General features: G+C 48.8%; 3 protein-coding genes across 3 annotated transcripts; 1 reads left to right on the top strand and 2 right to left on the bottom strand.

Moving 5' to 3' along the window:
* Positions 1-66: 66 nt before the first annotated feature.
* On the bottom strand, positions 67-2,014 carry GGS23DRAFT_602478 (MFS general substrate transporter; the record flags this gene model as incomplete). Its single annotated transcript, XM_051519328.1, has 4 exons — positions 67-682; positions 745-1,144; positions 1,211-1,474; positions 1,537-2,014. The coding sequence occupies 4 exons, from the start codon at positions 2,012-2,014 to the stop codon at positions 67-69; spliced, it is 1,758 nt and encodes a 585-aa protein (XP_051376042.1).
* A 6,431-nt stretch (positions 2,015-8,445) lies between these two features.
* Positions 8,446-10,092, top strand: GGS23DRAFT_171556 (translation elongation factor Tu). The gene is made up of 2 exons (XM_051511560.1): positions 8,446-8,752; positions 8,836-10,092. Exons 1-2 carry the CDS (start codon positions 8,543-8,545, stop codon positions 9,964-9,966), a joined length of 1,341 nt encoding a protein of 446 aa, XP_051376043.1. The 5' UTR covers positions 8,446-8,542; the 3' UTR covers positions 9,967-10,092.
* A 1,058-nt stretch (positions 10,093-11,150) lies between these two features.
* GGS23DRAFT_171563 (uncharacterized protein) lies at positions 11,151-11,761 on the bottom strand. The gene has a single exon (XM_051511561.1). The coding sequence runs from the start codon at positions 11,613-11,615 to the stop codon at positions 11,220-11,222; it is 396 nt and encodes a 131-aa protein (XP_051376044.1). The 5' UTR covers positions 11,616-11,761; the 3' UTR covers positions 11,151-11,219.
* Positions 11,762-16,991: the final 5,230 nt, after the last annotated feature.

A 16,991-nucleotide genomic window follows, 5' to 3' on the forward strand; every position in this document is an offset into this window, starting at 1 on the left:
ATTTGTCAGCCCCCACATAGATGAGGGTAAGTGTATTCAATACGGTCCAAGCGAACGTGGTGGTGTTTAGGGATTGCTGACGTAGCTCCTCGCGCGCCGAAGGTCCTGGTCCTCCGAGTCGTCTTCCCTGACGACGGGACCCGTATCATCGCTCGCGTCCTTGACCTTGTCGTCATCTTCGCCCGCGTACGCGAACCGGCTGCGCTGGCGGATGCGCTCGCCGTACTTCCAGAATAGGAACGGGATGCCGCAACACAGCAGGCTGATGCCTGCGAGCAGTGTGCTCGCCCACTGGTATCCGAGCCGGCCGTACATCTGGATTGTAAAGAGTACCACGGCCGCGCCCCAGAACGACCGGATGCACGTCTTGGCAGCGAGTGCCGACGCCGCCTGGTGCTGGTACGCGTCCACGAGGTAGTTATTCGCGCTGTTGTATAGGAAGATGAAGCCGAAGCCGATGGGGAAGCCGCCGAGGGCCGGGCCCACCCATATAAGGCGCGGGTACGACGTCCAGGCGAAGATGATCAGGCCGATCGGGATGAGCCAGCAGGAAGCCATCATTGGGATGAGTCGTAATTCCGGCGGCGGAAGACCGTGGTGCTTCGAGATAAGCTTTCGGTAATGGGTGTTGGCGATGGGGGAGCACATGGCCGATAATACTACGCCTACGGCCAATGGGATGCTTCATCGGATATGTCAGCAACAGAAATCTGAAGAAACGTTATCTAGACGGGTTCAACTTACAACATGAGGCCAGTTGTACCGGCAGAATACCCCTTGCCTTCCTGGAATATGATAGGGAAAGCCACAAAAAACATATAGAGCAAGCCGTACAGCACGGACATGTAAAGGCTGATGAGGAAGACGATGAGCTCGCCGAAGAGGAGTTGGAAAGGCCGGATGAGGAAGATGCCTACCCTTTCACCGAATGGCCTCTTGTCGATATCCTCTTCCGTGACGTATTCCTTCTCGCCGGTCTGCTCCCGGAGTTTCTTCGCTCTTCTGGAGAGAATGGTGGGGGCGTATGTCTCGGGGACAGTGAAGGTGATCAGGACCCAGACGATGAAGGCCAGAATGAGCTGAATCCAGTAAAGCCAACGCCAACCGGCGGCGTCGGACAAGTAGCCGCCAACCAGCGGTCCGACTATAAGACGCGTGTTAGTATGAATTGAAAGCAATGAGGTAGGATACGGTCTCGGGAGATCCTTACTAGCGGGGCCGATAAAAGGAGCGGCCGAGAAAGCAGCCATGGGAATACCTCTCTCCTCGGACTTCCACAGGTCGGCCATCGTGCCGCCGACTAGGGTCATGGGGGCAGAGAATGCGATGCCGTCGATGGCGCGGACGACGAGGAGGGTAGCGATGTTCTTGGCCACGGCGCCGGGAATGATGAAGACAACGGCGACTAAGAGGGTTGTGCCGTAGATGATCCGTCTACCGTAAACTTCAGACAAAGGGGCGAAAACCATGGGTCCTTGGTGCGCAGTTTAGTCCCATCTCCTCTAAAACTAGGCGTTTTCGAGTGGGTGCACTTACCGATTCCGAATCCCACAACGAACAAGGTGATGCTAAGGAGTGCAACCTCCTCGCTGACCCCGAATTCCTCGGCTACGCCCACGATGTCGGGAGTGACAACACTGGATGCAAAGGCCACGACGAAGCAGGTGATAGCCACAACCATAGTACAGTACCATTTGTAAGCTTTGGACCAGTTCTTGGGGTTCTCCGGGTCGTTAGGAAGAAAAGTGACAAGCTTGTAGCGATGTTGGCCATCTGGCTCGAGAGGTCCGGGTATCTGCCCCGACCTCGTTTCTGTAATGTACTCGGAAAGGTTGGCGTCGTTGGATAGCGTTCGGTAAGGGAGGTTGACGTCCAAATTCGGGTCCCGAATAGTTTCCTTCGTGGAATGGCGAGCCAACGGAGGGACAACAGAGGTGTACCGAGCCAGGTGATCGGAGTGGGCGGCTGTCTGACCAGACGGCCCCTCTGTTATGGGTAATTTTTGCTCGTCCATGTCGCCCAAACGGACAATCACGAAGGAATCTAGAAGTGAATCGGGTCCCAGGGGGGCGGAAGATGAGGAAAGGGGTTCAGTAGCGCCGAGAATACACTCGCTTCCAGGGGGAAACATACGGGTGGAGGGTAAGGGGCGGGCTTCATCCTTCTTATAGGAAGCGATAATCCCCATCGACAGCCTAGCCCTGTCCACAATAGTAAACACAGCTCCGTAGCGAGGGCTGGTGGCAGGCTTTATTGGATACCGCCCGGGAACAGATGTTCGAGGGGGTAGTAGAGAATGTATTGGACGGATGCCGATGACGGAACCACTTCGTTTCTCAATCCGGCAAGATCCCCATTGTTGCGTGAGACAGCACAGGCTCCCTAGCCACTAGGAGAGGCAGAGGCGGGAGGCTAGGTAGGGCTTAATCGCAGGTTTCTACACGGGCACGACTCGAGTGCTGGTGCTGGATGGAGGAGATGGCTCGGCGAATCTCGGAGTTCACCCAGATCCACAGGGCCGGGGCTGCTGAGAACCGGGGCCATACGGCTCGAATTTCAGGGCCGGGCCACCAGCGCGGATGGCGAACATCGCGGCGCAGTCGAGGCCAATCTCGAAGGCTCGACGCTGCAGGTCCACGGCAGCCGTATTTTTGACGCGCAACGCTTTATTTCGCTGTCGAACGGGCCGCCGATGGCCTGGACACGACGACCAGACGAGCAGAGGGCGTTGGAGCAGATGGGAAGCGAAACAGAGAAGTGGTGTTGTGGTGAGAAGCCATCGAAATTGCTTTGTGTCGGTGGGCCGGTACGCAGGTACCTAGTAGATACTTACTACGAAGTACATGCCGCCGTGGGTCCTGCGAGCCGCAACTTCCCTGACAACTCGGGAGGGCCCACTTTCCAGGTATAGCAGTGCGGGTCGCACGAACGCGCCTGCGATAGGCCAGTCCAGTCGAAGCAGGTACCTTCCAGCCAGGAACGTCTCCACTGAGGCAAATACCAGGGGGGGGAAAAAAGGAGAGAAAAAAAAACGGAATAAAGGGCGAAAATTAGTATGCAGCTTACCCGATGGGGTAAGACTCTAGCGGCGGAAGCGCGAGCAGGCGCAAATCAAGGCCAATGGCGGCGAAGTAACCGAGTTACAGAAGCCCGCCTGGTTTTATCGAACCCGCCCGAAGCCTCTCACTCCCTCCTCTGCCAGTGTCCTACACAGCGGATCCAAGAGAGACAGACGGAGAGAGGGAATATCCCCGTTAATCATCGTCGATTTTCGATCCTCGATCGTGGCGCCCTCCCCTAACACCGCGATTTATCCGAATTAAATCCCGTCCTCGCACAGATATACTACGCCTCGCGGCCTTGTCGCTATTAGTACGAAGCCCTGGGACCAGTAGGTATAAACGCCGCCGCCATGTTACTGTGGCTTATTCGCGAGGGATCTCAATAAAACAAACGCCAAGCCGGTCTATCTCTCTATCGCTACACCATCCATGTCTATCTGCATATCTATACGTTCACGCTTCATGTAGCATTAGGTTACCTACATAGGTTACCTACAGGCTACATACGTCTGTCATCCCTGCACTGCATGGCCTCTGCCCCCCCTAGCAGCCGATCGCTACACGCAACTCGCGACACCCACCAATGGTACAAAGAGTTATTATCCTTTTCCCGTTTGCCTAGACGTCTCTCCCTCGCCGCCTCGTCGACCCGCGGACCGGATAAAAAAAGAAAGAAAAAAAGAAAAAGGTATAATCGGGGTATGGCCAGGGCTGTTATCCGTTGAGACCTCATAAGGCGAACCCCACCGGATTCCTTGGCACCGCTGTTCGTTGAGTTGCAAGTCACCGTGTGTATTTATTGTGCTACGTGGGTATAACACACCTCCTCTTCAGTGGATGGGTGGGTGGGCAATGGCTCGCTTAACACTGGTGTTCTACAAATAGGGTTTTTTGGGTTGTATTTCCCTCCCGATATCAGGATTGGGCACAGCTATCAGATCCGGGTCCCTGTGATGCAGAGGCAACGACCCCTTTCCTCTTGCCGGGCCTTTACTAAGACGTACCTACATACATACACACCTGGTAACGGAGCAAGAGTCTCGCAAGGCGTCCAGTATGTCGGAAAATCAGGTCCAGGCGCGGGCGCGGGATTCGCGATGACAATGCTTCGCGAGCGGGAATAAGACGCCGGAGGATGGGCGCAAGCCAAGAAAGTGAGTAAGTGTAAGTATACGTGTGCGTCCAAGGGTAGTGCCCGTTCGCTGCTGCCGCCGAAGCTTGTCATCCTGGATACCCGAAGCTGAGAAGGGGTCGAGTTGGGCATCGCTTGGCCCATTCCTTGGTCTAAGCGGCGCCGGAGGTGACGCGGAAATAACAGCCTTAAGTCGAGCCAGCAGGCCTGGGAATAACGTCTACGTGCTAGGGAGTATATGTATTATGGAGCCGGGCACATGGATCTGATTACCTCGGTAAAATCCACCGACGGGTCGGGTTCGATGACGCAGCGATTGTCGAAGGGGTGTGTATATATAATATCTCTATCTATCAGTCGGCATCCATGCATGATCTTTCGGCGAACAGAGCGACGATCCTTACTCATACTCTTAGCTCGATGTGGTGAATGCTCGACTCCCATTCGAGCGCCAGTCTAGAATTCTGAAACCCGCTCACCGCGCCCAACCCAATCAACGGCCACCGGCCGGTCGCCTTGCTGTCGCTCATAACGAGTTCCCGGAAAGGCTCGCCTTGTACAGGACTTGTGTCTAGGACTGTGTCGAGAAGGAATCTCCTCACAAGACCGGTAGTCGTCGCTGCCTACGCAAGCATTGTTACATACAGTGCCCTAGGTCGAAATAAGTGGCTGTGATTATCGTATCGTTCGTGGACAGGCTTCAAATGACGTGATAGATCTGGGCACTCACTCACGTAGGTATCCCTAGCCTACCACGGTCCGCACGACGAGAACATCGTTTATCTGTCTCCCTCCGTTATCAGTCTACTGCTTCCAGTGGCATAAGCGCAACGATGGAACTAGGTGTTGTGCGCCGAAAGGGGCCACACCTCAGCTTCTGTTGGCGGTAGGTAGCGAATTCCATATCTTTTGCGTATACTTTTTGGCAGCCAATGTCTACGAATGCTTAAACACAGAGCTACAGGCGGCTAACACGATTTTAGTAGTACCGAAGAGCCACTCCCCTTCTCAAAATTCCGTTGCTAATCGACAGTAATCGAACTAAACGGAATCTCGTCATCAAGACCAGCTTCAAGGGAATTCCAGATAACCCTCGATATCACATGAAAACGCAAACGCCTACATCTCCCTCGTAGACAATGCAGGTTTGTAATATAAGTAGGATTTCCTAGCTGACACTCCTAATTTAGCGTATGTCAAGCAGCCTACTTCGGTAGACCCGTCTAGCCGTATTTCCTCCTCTTCAATGTCCCAGAATAGCTAGCCGGTATAACCTCCCGCAGTCGAGAGGTGGAGAATGCAAGCGCCCGATGCACTGACTACCAATAATCGAGACGATGGAGGGGGGGGGTCGGTTGTCAGGGTATCAGTGACATAATAGAGTGTGCCACTACGAGGAAGGCCGTGGATCCGACACAAAACTGGATAAATAAACGAATCGACCCGGCAGGTGTAGAATCGTTCATTATCTGGGACGGGTTCAAAGAAAATCCCGAAGTCTGGGAAAAATGACGAAGACTATGAGTAATGGTAATATTAGCGTTGCGAGCCCGATCATTGATATCGATGCCTTTAATTCGACGCTTAATATTGTTATGTGAGGGACTGCGAGCGCTGCATGCCCAGGCAGTTCATATACCGGGTTAAGTTGAGAAAAATAGGAATGTTATAAAAGAAATAAACCTGTACCATTCGTCCTGTAGGAAATCCTGCCTATGGCGTTTACGTTTTCACGTAACACCATTCTCGAGCGAAACCCCATCGTCATCTTGAGCGTTCCTGCCGTGACGGGTAAAGCGGTTTATCGCTTCACGCTCATCAAACGCTCGTGACATCACACAGCGATGGCGATTACGCTCTAGGCAGAGAAGTCCAAGAGTTGATAGTCAGCTCAGCGTTCCAACGGAACCTTGCATTTTTCCGTCTCCGTCTGCTCTCGGGACTGCGGGATGGATGACGGGGGAGGGCCGCGGTGTCATGTTACCGACAGCTTCTATTAGAAATATGTATATTAATGACAGCGACTAAGAGATGGAGAGGCGATTGATTCGTGGGTCTTCGTCAGGGAGGAGATAGTCATCCAGAAGATAGTGAGCGGACCTAAAGAATTCCGAGCGGATTTACTCAAAGTCGTCATTCCTATCCTCATCTATTAAAAGCACCACGACGGCAAAATAGTCGCGCAAGATATTATCTTTAGCCGCCTCAGGGAGTACATATTCGTAGTTGTAGCGAACAAGTTGAGGGCGGGAGTAAGGGCGTTTGCCCTGGCTCTTCTCGGTATCGAAATGCGCGACAACGTTATGGAACCGACGCTTGGCGATGATGTGTTTTTTGGGTTTGGCTCAAAGGGGGCCTTCGTGAAGAAATAGATGAAGTCATGGCTAGAGAGCCGCGGAAATTGCGATGGGGACGGCAGAGAACTCTCAAGAGTATGTATATCGAACGAGTTGCCCCTGTGCGCCGAATCAATCGCGGGCAGCCGAAGCGTCAAAGCGGTCAGCGAGGATGAATAGCATGGCAAAGGTTGGTGTTTGGTAGCTTGGGGTCACTATGGGATGGCATAGAGCCCCGGGAGAGCAACGTACTCCCAGCGGTCCGTGTGACGACTGTTAGGTCGTGGGCTGCCTGAAGTAAGGGGAGTCTGTAAGGCGATTCGAGCTACAGGGAGCCCGGAGCCTCCAGATAAGGCGTTAAGGATGGGTAGAAGCCGAATACTAGGTAAAGTAAAGGACGGCTGGGTTGGATGGCCTTATTGGACTTGGATCATACATATCTGGACAGAAGTCTGTAAGGTGTAGAAGCACGGTAGCAGCAGCAACAGTGGGCTTCCATCAGTCTCCAGTAGTACCTACATAACTCCTCCTCTGGTATGGGACAAAGCACGCACCGCGCCACGGGATCGAATTATGAGGCCCTTCTTGTGTTTGTTTATGGTCACACAACTGAGATCCCACCTAAGCAGCCACCTTGTTGCGATAGCCAACCTATTCCCGAACCGTCGAGAAATATACCCTGGACCAGCAGTCCAGTAGGATTCCAAGGCAGTTAACAGACTTTAGACACCTCATACGTCCGGCTGTTCCTCACGCCCGGCGAGAGAGAGAGAGAGAGTGTGAATTTAACGTCTCTTGTTCTACCTATTTACAGATAATAAGACGGGGCCTACGACGACGGCGGTATAAAGGATATAGATAGCCGTATAATCGCCCGTTCAGTCGGGAAAACCCCCTACGGCTAGATATCCACGATATCGTACCCGTATCCTTCGTTCCCTAACGCATACCATGGCGATAGAAACCATTCGGGACGGTTAAAGGTACCCGAAGGAAAGTTATACTTCCAAAGGCAACAATAAAACCTCCGTTCCTTTCCTTTTCTCCTTTCCTAACACCCTATACCTAGTCAAGCCTTACTTACTACCCCGTCGAAAGCGGGGTAGGGGGACGAGGAGGCCGCCTCGAAGTAATCCCTCGTAGTTTTTACTATCGCCGTTAAGATAGACTTTTCATCGATACGCGCCGTGGACTTTTCACTACGCCGAGGCGTAGAACCGAGCGGCGGCCGAAACCGAGTCGAGGCGTCCGTTACGCATCCTAAGATCCTTCCCGCGCGCGTCGATAAACGATAAACGAAAGGCGAACAGGACCAGGCCGTTAGCGGGAGATAGGAACGGCGAGACGTAATTAGCTGGATCAGTCCTGGGAAAAAGATGTTCGGGGGAAGGTGCCCGGCGAGAGGGTTGAAAAGGAGAGGCACACGCCGTCCATCCTTTGGTCAGATTTGGTAGCGATACCTAGATGCTTGCCGGGGGCTTCTCTACCCAGTGTCGGCGAGATTACTTCAGTGGTTAGAAATCCTGATATGCGCAGCGTTACTCTACCTACGTGTCTGATCTGGTGTATGGCAATTTTACTATTAGGATGCAGCTGTTCAAACGGAAGAGTGAAAGGGAAGGGAGAAAAGCACGAGAAGAATGAGAGAAGAATGCAGGGAACTGGACGTGAAGTATTTACCTAGACTTGGCTGCTGAGTAAGCTGGGGCCTGAAAGCTTTGGGTAGGGGACAAAGCGGGTGGAAGGGCCAAGCTTCTGATTGGATGAACTAGAAGGTCACGTGTGTGGGGCAAATCGAGGAATGAGAAATTCGGCATCCTCAACCCCGATACAGGAATATCAAGCTATTCAGAGCTTTTTTTTGCTTTAGAGGGGGACGACGAGAGAAAAAAAAACCACCCAGGTTGAGTATACCGGATCACTGTGACCCTCACTACCCCCCCCACCACATAGTCCGCTTCTGCCTTCCTCTGTTGATCCTCATCCTTGGTCGCGGGCCACCCTTCGCCAAGATGTCCGCGTCTTTGCGAACGATTCGGCCCTTCCTGCGGGCCTCTCGGCACTCTCTCCGATCCGGCAGCGCTGCCAACCCGCTGCGGTTCGCAGTGCGGCAGCAGAATGTGGCTGCCGCCCTCAATATCACCCGCTCGTACGCCGCTGTATTCGAGAGAACGAAACCGCATGTGAACATTGGCACTATCGGCCACGTCGATCACGGCAAGGTATGTTCCCCCGCATCGATGCGATGGGAATCACGCGAGCCGAGGCCGGCACAGATCGAGTCTAACCAATTGGCCTGGGACAGACGACACTATCCGCCGCTATAACGAAACGTCAAGCAGAAAAGGGATTGGCGAGTTACCTTGAGTATGGTGCTATCGACAAGGCCCCCGAAGAGAGGAAGCGTGGTATCACGATCTCCACAGCGCATATCGAATACTCGACCGACGCGCGCCACTACTCCCACGTCGACTGCCCCGGTCACGCCGATTACATCAAGAACATGATTACTGGCGCCGCCAGCATGGACGGCGCTATCATCGTCGTAGCGGCTTCCGACGGCCAGATGCCTCAGACGCGAGAGCATCTCCTCCTCGCCCGACAGGTTGGTGTCCGCAAGATCGTCGTCTTCGTCAACAAAATCGATGCCATCGATGACCCGGAAATGTTGGAGCTGGTCGAGATGGAGATGCGCGAACTTCTGACCCAGTACGGCTTCGAAGGGGACGAGACGCCCGTGGTCTTGGGCTCGGCGCTGATGGCGCTGGAGGGCAAGCGGGACGACATCGGCGTTCAGAAGATCGACGAGCTGTTGAAGGCCGTCGATGAGTGGATCCCTACGCCCCAGCGTGATCTGGACAAGCCTTTCCTGATGTCGGTCGAGGATGTCTTCTCGATCGCCGGTCGTGGAACTGTCGCCTCGGGCCGTGTCGAGCGCGGGACCTTGAAGAGGGACGCGGACGTAGAGCTGGTCGGAAAAGGTACCGAGGTCATCAAGACCAAGGTCACCGATATCGAGACCTTCAAGAAGTCGTGTGAGGAATCGGTGGCCGGCGACAACTCGGGCCTGCTTCTGCGAGGCGTCCGGCGAGAGGACGTTAGGCGAGGTATGGTGATTGTCAAGCCAGGCACGGTCAAGGCCTACACCAAGTTCCTGGTGTCGCTATACGTCCTGTCGAAGGAAGAAGGCGGCCGACACACCCCCTTCTTCGAGAACTACCGACCGCAAATCTACCTGCGCACCGCGGACGAGGCCTGCGCGCTCTATTTCCCGGACGACGTCAAGGACAAGTCGAAGGCGGTCATGCCCGGTGACAACGTCGAGATGATGGCCGTCCTACACAACCCCATCGCCCTCGAGTCCGGCCAGCAGGTAAACGTCCGCGAAGGTGGCCGAACGGTCGCGACCGGCATCATCACCCAAGTCATTTCGTAGAGCTGGCCGCGGAGCCGCGGAGGGTGGGGCGGATCGTTGGTAGGACCGGCTTTTCGACGGCTGACTTTCTTTGCTCATAGCCGGACACGGAGGGTAAAGCGGCGTTCTCCTCTGGTGCATCAGGGAAATCAAATCATGTACAGTACTATATATCCTGGTGCCCATGTACAGTTGACCTTCCCCCGGGGCTCGTTTACTCTCCCCTCTACTCTGCGCTCGCCCTTCCCCTTGTCACCTAGGTAGAGCAAGTGATGAAGGAAACAGGCCTTGTACAACAGAAATCTCGGCGTCGAGCATGCGGCTTGCCCCCCGTACGCGGTAGAGAGATCGTGCTGGAAACAATTCTGGTTGAGCCCGTCTACGGTAGTATTCGACGCAGAGAGTGGGGAGTTAGATCACTAGATCGGGTACGTCTGCAGGGCGCTCATGTGCGAGCTAGATTTGCCTATGCTTAGTTGCCCTTCTGCTAGATCAAGAGTAGGAACCAACACGAAGATGAGGCCGAGTTCTACTAGCACACGAATAGAATCTAGGTCCTTCATGTCTGTATATGCTTGCTCTATCGAGGGAAATGCGTAAAGGATAGAGGGGTGTTTAGCGGGATAGTTGAATTAGATAATCATAGAATCATGGCCTCCTCCTCCACTCTTAGGTATTCATAGGTTTTAATTGTATACTTGGATCGTATCAATTCGGGAATAGTACTAGCGCTGGTAGTGTCATAGAGAGATACGATACCAGTCGTCTCCAACCTTGGCCTCCTCCTCTTAGTCCTGGGTTTAGTTCCAGTTCCATCAGTTCAGCGTCTCCGAATTGGCGCCTGTATACGGTACCTAAACATCATATTCTTTAGAGTCCTCCAATATAAATAGTATATCTTACCGGCTCTCGTATATCATCCTGTGGCAGCAGGAGTATACTCTCGGCGAGTTATTGCTTGCCGCATCATGACGGGTGCAAGCGTAGGCAATATATTGTCGAACATGCGGCGCAATCAGGCCCGCTTGTCCAAATACTGCCGCTACCGGTCCGTTCCGTGCTTCGCCGGGCTGTGGGTTTCGGGGGTCGGCCGTGGGGCGATTCTATTAGTTTCGAAACTCTCCACTTACGGTTAACGGATCGTTCGTTTTGATATCGTTTCGACTGAGGAAAAACTACATGGCGAGATTTTGAGGAAGTGAAGCTTTTTGGCCTTCGATAATCATGCAAGCCTCGTCTTTGCACACAGGCAGGGCTTGTTGGGGTCGACGATATTATGTGTCGGGGTCCATACCATGGAGCCACGCGTGTGTAGGATTGATTCTGCCACGGTCCTTTCTGTGGCAAACCAAAATATCGCGCTGGTAACTGGTGGTCAGGCACACCGAGTTGCCTTTGCCCCTAGGCCAATGTGCACCCATCACTACCCTTTGGTCATTCCCCCTTAGCCCATGGTCTCGATTATATGTATGATAGGTGCGGCATGTAGTTGTGGCATCGCGGAAGAAGCTCGGGCGATTTGGCGGAACCGCACCACTGAGGCTCTTGTCTCTCCTTGCGTAGCAAAGGCAGGAACACGCGCTAGGGTCAAAACACGCCATCTCAGGCAGAGAACTGGAAGGATATGAAGGTAACTGAATTCCCGCTGGCCCTTGTTGGACAATACGCATTTCCTACCACACCGAATGTCTACAAGGGGGATACCTCGGAGGTACTTTACCTAATGATAGCACCGAGACGAAAGGAAAGTTTACTCGTCGCTAAGTTTCTACTCATCATTTGAATTTCTACCAGGCCGGAACACCAACCCGACTAGACGCCGACAAGCAAGCATACACAGAGTAGAACGGACCCCTAATAACGCATACGACGACGGACACCATAACTGTCACACGGGGATGGAACCCTGCGCTAACGGATCAGGCCATAAAGGTTAGGAGGGTAATATCGGGCATTAAGGCCGTTACTTCGGCGACCTACCAAGGAAAGTCCTAGATAAGCTTCGGATAGCTTCGGTATTAAAGTATAAAGGTATAAAGGTATAAGGGTACTTCCGGGTTATATTAGAACGAGAAGGGAACGTAGAACTTGGAAGAAGATAAGGACCTAAGAGATCCCCTATAGAATTATTAATTAAATTAAACCTATTCCAAGTATATCCCCTTATTATAGATAATTTTATATTACTCTTACCTTTATAACTTTACTATAAGTTAGTAATAAAAAAAGCCTACGCCTAAGCCGGCGTTATACGTTAAAGCCGCTACCCCGGTACCATTACTACCGGATTAACCTCGACCTTTTACTAAAGAACTAAAACCGTAGGCTTTCCTACTCCCGCGATTAGCCGCTTCGGGGGTAGCGCCGATCTCTATAGCGGAAGTAGCCTAGATAGTAGCTACGATTAATAAACTAAAGGCCGTAATAACGGAGTTAAAGGTAAAGGACGCCGAACGAACCACCTTAATGCCCTAGCCGGAATTAACTAATAAGTCCCTCGTCGTATACTAACCCTAGGAATATAAGGTAGTTATAACGGATGCTCCGGAAATCGCGAACTTAGGAGTAGTTATACGTAATTCCCCGTAGTAGATCGTAGATTTATATAAGTAAATAGGATAGGTATATTAAAGCCTAGTAATATTAGTTAACTAGGTCGACGTAGGATACCGATAAAATACGATCCTAAAGGAATAATACGAATAACTACGATAGCTTTACTAAACCGCTACGGTAATATAAACTATCGGTATTCGAATTACGAAGATATAGATCTACGAGTTCTAGAAATAAGTCGTGGAATAAAGTACCTACTTCGCTTAGAACGTATAGGAAACCGTAGCTAAATTTACCCGGTAGGATAAAGTACGAACGGCCGTAATAAATTAACTTCGAAACGCCGTATTATAAAACTAACGAGCCTTAACCTAACTACGCGAGGAATATAATAAGTTAATAACGGACGTTAGCTCCTAGGTTACGTAAAAGGATAAATAAATCGGCGAAATTCTTAGTAAAGAATACCTTACCTCCGGGGCTATAGAAGAAAAAACCTAGCTAATTAAGGACGACCTTAAGGCTTATATAATTAATTTAATTAAGGAATACTAATAATAACGATTAAGTAATTAGTTAACGGATATTAAGTTTATTATCGTAGGAGTTAGTTAGAGGATAAGAACGCCTACTCCCGCGCCGGGTACCCGTATTACGATAGCGTTTACCGGGAAATATATTAGTAGCGAGGTTAAAATAAGGGAGATTATTTCCGACGGCGTATTTTAAGACGCCGCGGCTAAACGTACCGCCGCGCGCGTAAGAGCCCGTTTCTAAGACGCCGCGGTAGGCGCCTTTATATTAGGAGGAGCCGGGTAAGGACTACCGTAACCCTTAAGAACCCCGCGGAATACCTTAGGGGACCTAAGGAATTCCGACGACTCGGATAACTTAGAATCCGGGAATCCGTAGAGGCTACGACGCCCGCCCGGCGCCCCTAAAGAACCGTAGGAGCCTCTCGACCCGGCCGAGGAACGTATAATTAAGGCTTAAATTAAAGCTATAAATAGTCGACGAAGTATTACGGTAACGATTAATCTAGTATACCTTATTAAGCCTACGGCTTATAACGGTAAAGACTTAATTAAGTTCCGACTATAGTAAATTAAGGTTAAATCCTACCTCGAAACTTATAAAGAAAGCTTTACCCGGGACGTTTAAAAAATTAACTAGGTAGGATCGATACTTACCGAAAAGGCCTAGCTTTAGTATTAATAACGGCTAACCTAGGTAAAAAGATTAATAGTCGTCGATATTTAGGCGGGATATTCTTAAGTACTTTAAGAACGGTTTAAAGACCTTGCTAAACGATATCGTAACTTTAAGAAAATATAGGAACTAAAATATTAAGGAGATATCTTTTAATACCTTACCGAGCTTATAAACCTTAACGATATCGTTTAATGGTCCGGGACTACCTTCTAGAATTATATCGCCCGTACCTTACCCGACGAAATAACTAAGTTAGTTTATTCGCGATTAAGTAGCATTTCCGAAAGCGATAAAGCCTTCCTTAAAGTAATTAAGGAAGCCGGCTAAATCTACGAAAATATAATAACTAACCTAGGAATTTCGGGAAAAGGAGGGTCCGCTTCGTAGAAGGAGTATACGAAAGCGGACTAATAATAACGGTAACCCGTAAAAGAAACTCGTTCCCGCTTAAGCTAACTAATAAACGAACGTAAGGAAAAGGATAATAAGAAACCCGTACCGGCTAAGGACTTACGATAAGTAAGTAATAAGGAGGCTTTAGCTAGGATTAATTAGGCCGCTATCGATTAACGAAAGAAGGATAAGAAAGCCTATTAGAAATACGGAAGGGATAATTACTAAACCTTAGCTTACTTCGTAAAAAAGGACTTAAAAGGACGGGACTTACCGGCGCTACCTAAGAAAGTCTTATCGGAAAAAAGAGGAAGGAAGGAATCCGAGCTATTACCTAATAAAAGGACTAGGATCGATATTATTATACGATACGAGGAAATTCTTTCCCGTATTATAAAGCTATCCGATTCCGATAAAGAACGGGATTTTTAAATGCCTTCCCGTAAGCGTTAACGGAAGATAGGGGCGATAAAGATAACGTAAAGATTACGGTTATTAAACGGCCCGGAACGTTAGAAGTAGCGGAAGCGGTACTAATAGTAAAGAAACTACGAGTTCCTTAGCGTAACCCCGACGAGCTAAGGTTAGATAAACGGCCTATTTATACGATATAGATAAAATATTAGGGAAAGGAATACCTCTTGCGAGTCCTTCTAAATACCGGTAGTAAGGTACCTTTAATTAACGCCGCTAAAGTCGAATAATTACGCCTTCCTATTAACTAACGCTCCAGGGCTAGAACCTTAGTAGGATTCGACGGCTCGGAAATCTCGTTAAAAAGACTTTAATATATAAATAAAATAAAGCTCCGTAGCTACGACTATATTTACCGTATCGCTTAAGAAGTTAGTAAATTAAACGAAAAGGTCGATGTTATTCTACCTTAGTAATAAATAAAGGAATACCTCCCTTAAGGATTATTTATAAACGGACGGCTATACTTTAACTCGTTACGGTATTAGAATTATTACCTACGGTTAGCTCGTATAGGGATAGTACGAGAAGTAGAGGCTTTAGTATAAGTACCGGAATAATTTCGCGACTTCGTTTCTATTATAACTAAGGAAGTCGGATAACGATTCCTTAATCGGTAACCGTAGGACTACGCTATTAAGCTCCGACCGGGAATTATTCCTTTGTAGGGACCTTTATATGCTATAAGCGGACGATAGCTAGACGCCTTAAAACCTTAGCTCGACGAAATAATAGCTATAGGGAGAATCCGAAAATCCAAGGCCCTTTACGGCGTATCCATAATATTTATAAATAAAAAGAACTTAGGTACCCTAAGACCGGTAGCGGACTACCGGAGGCTAAATAAAATTATAATACCCGTCCGATATCCGATTCCGCTAATTAACGAATTATAAAACCTATTCTAAACGGCGCGGTAGTTTATTAAAATTAATTTAAAATCTAGGTTCTATATGGTACGGATTAAGGAGGGTAATAAATGAAAAACCGCCTTTAGAACGCGATACGGGCTATACGAATATATAGTTATACCTATGGAATTAATTAACGCCCCCGCTACCTTCTAAGCCATAATAAACTATATCTTCCGCGACCTCCTAAACGCCGGGATTATCGCTTATTTAAATAATGTCCTAATTTATATTAATACGCTAAAGGAATATAATAAACTAATTAAAGAAGTCTTAAAACGGCTTATAGAGAACCATTTAGCGGTAGCCCTAAAGAAATATACCTAGCGAACGTAGGAAGTTAAATTCTTAGGATATAATATAAGCCCCCGAGGTATTATTATATCTAAAAATAAAATAAAAGCTATCCTTAATTAGCGTATCCTAGCTATACTTAAAGACTTATAAAGCTTTATTAGGTTTGCTAACTTTTATCGTAAATTCATACGTAATTTCTCGGGCATAGCTAGGCTAATTATTAGTATAAATAAGGGAAACCGTAAGCTATAGAAATAAGAAATCGAGATAAAGAAGGCCTTTTAGGAATTAAAAGAAACCTTTACGAAGGCCTCGGTATTTATATATTTCGACCCTAACCGAGTTTTAATTATCGAAACCGACGCCTTAGATTTCGCTATTTCCGCGGTTCTCTTTTAAAAGGATAATAAAGGGAGACTAAAACTAATAGCCTTTTTCTTACGACGACTTACCCTAGCGGAGATAAATTATAAAATATATAATAAGGAATTATTAATAATCGTCGACGTATTCGAGAAGTAACGATATTATCTCGAAGGTACTTAGTATTAAATAGAAGTATATTCCGATTACTAGAACCTAACGTACTTTACTACGGTAAAGGTATTAAATCGACGCTAAACCCGCTAGGCTTAATAGCTTTCTTCGTATTACTTTATAATATATTATCGCCTAGGAAAGTAAAATAAAAAGGCCGATATTTTATTTAGATTACTATAATATCGCCTTAAAAAAGGGGGAGCTAAGGACTAGCCGATAGCGACGGTTCTATAGGAAAAGCATTTTTTAAAAAATTTAGGCTTACCCGCGGTAATATTCTTTAGCGTACGATTAAGTAATATCCTAATACCCGCTTAAACTATAGAGTTCGTTAAATAGGTTAAAACGGTAGCTATATAGGACCTAGAGTACCAGGCCTAGCTAATTAAACTACTCGGTAAGGAGATAAAGCTCTAGGAAGGCCTCCTTTATTAGCGAAACCGTTTCTAAATACCTAAGGACCTATAATAAGAAGTAGTTAAATCGGAATACGATATTAAAGTAGCGGGGTATATAGGTATAAATAAAACCATAAAACTTATTACTCGTAACTTTTAATAGCTTAACCTAGAAGTAATAATTAAGGAATTCGTTAGAGGATACCGCGAGTACTAATAAAACAAGGTACCCCGATATATCCCGTTCGGATTACTATAGCTTATG

The sequence above is a fragment of the Durotheca rogersii genome, assembly GCF_024521655.1.
Source record: "Durotheca rogersii strain YMJ 92031201 chromosome Unknown GGS23scaffold_2, whole genome shotgun sequence".
Lineage (NCBI taxonomy): Eukaryota > Fungi > Ascomycota > Sordariomycetes > Xylariales > Xylariaceae > Durotheca > Durotheca rogersii.

Excerpts from the sequence above, each read along its gene's own strand:
- GGS23DRAFT_171556 (XM_051511560.1), top strand. The coding sequence starts at position 8,543 with ATGTCCGCGTCTTTGCGAACGATTCGGCCCTTCCTGCGGGCCTCTCGG. Across the intron at positions 8,753-8,835 it reads GCCACGTCGATCACGGCAAG|ACGACACTATCCGCCGCTAT; the intron begins GTATGTTCCCCC and ends GGCCTGGGACAG.
- GGS23DRAFT_171563 (XM_051511561.1), bottom strand. The coding sequence starts at position 11,615 with ATGCGTATTGTCCAACAAGGGCCAGCGGGAATTCAGTTACCTTCATAT.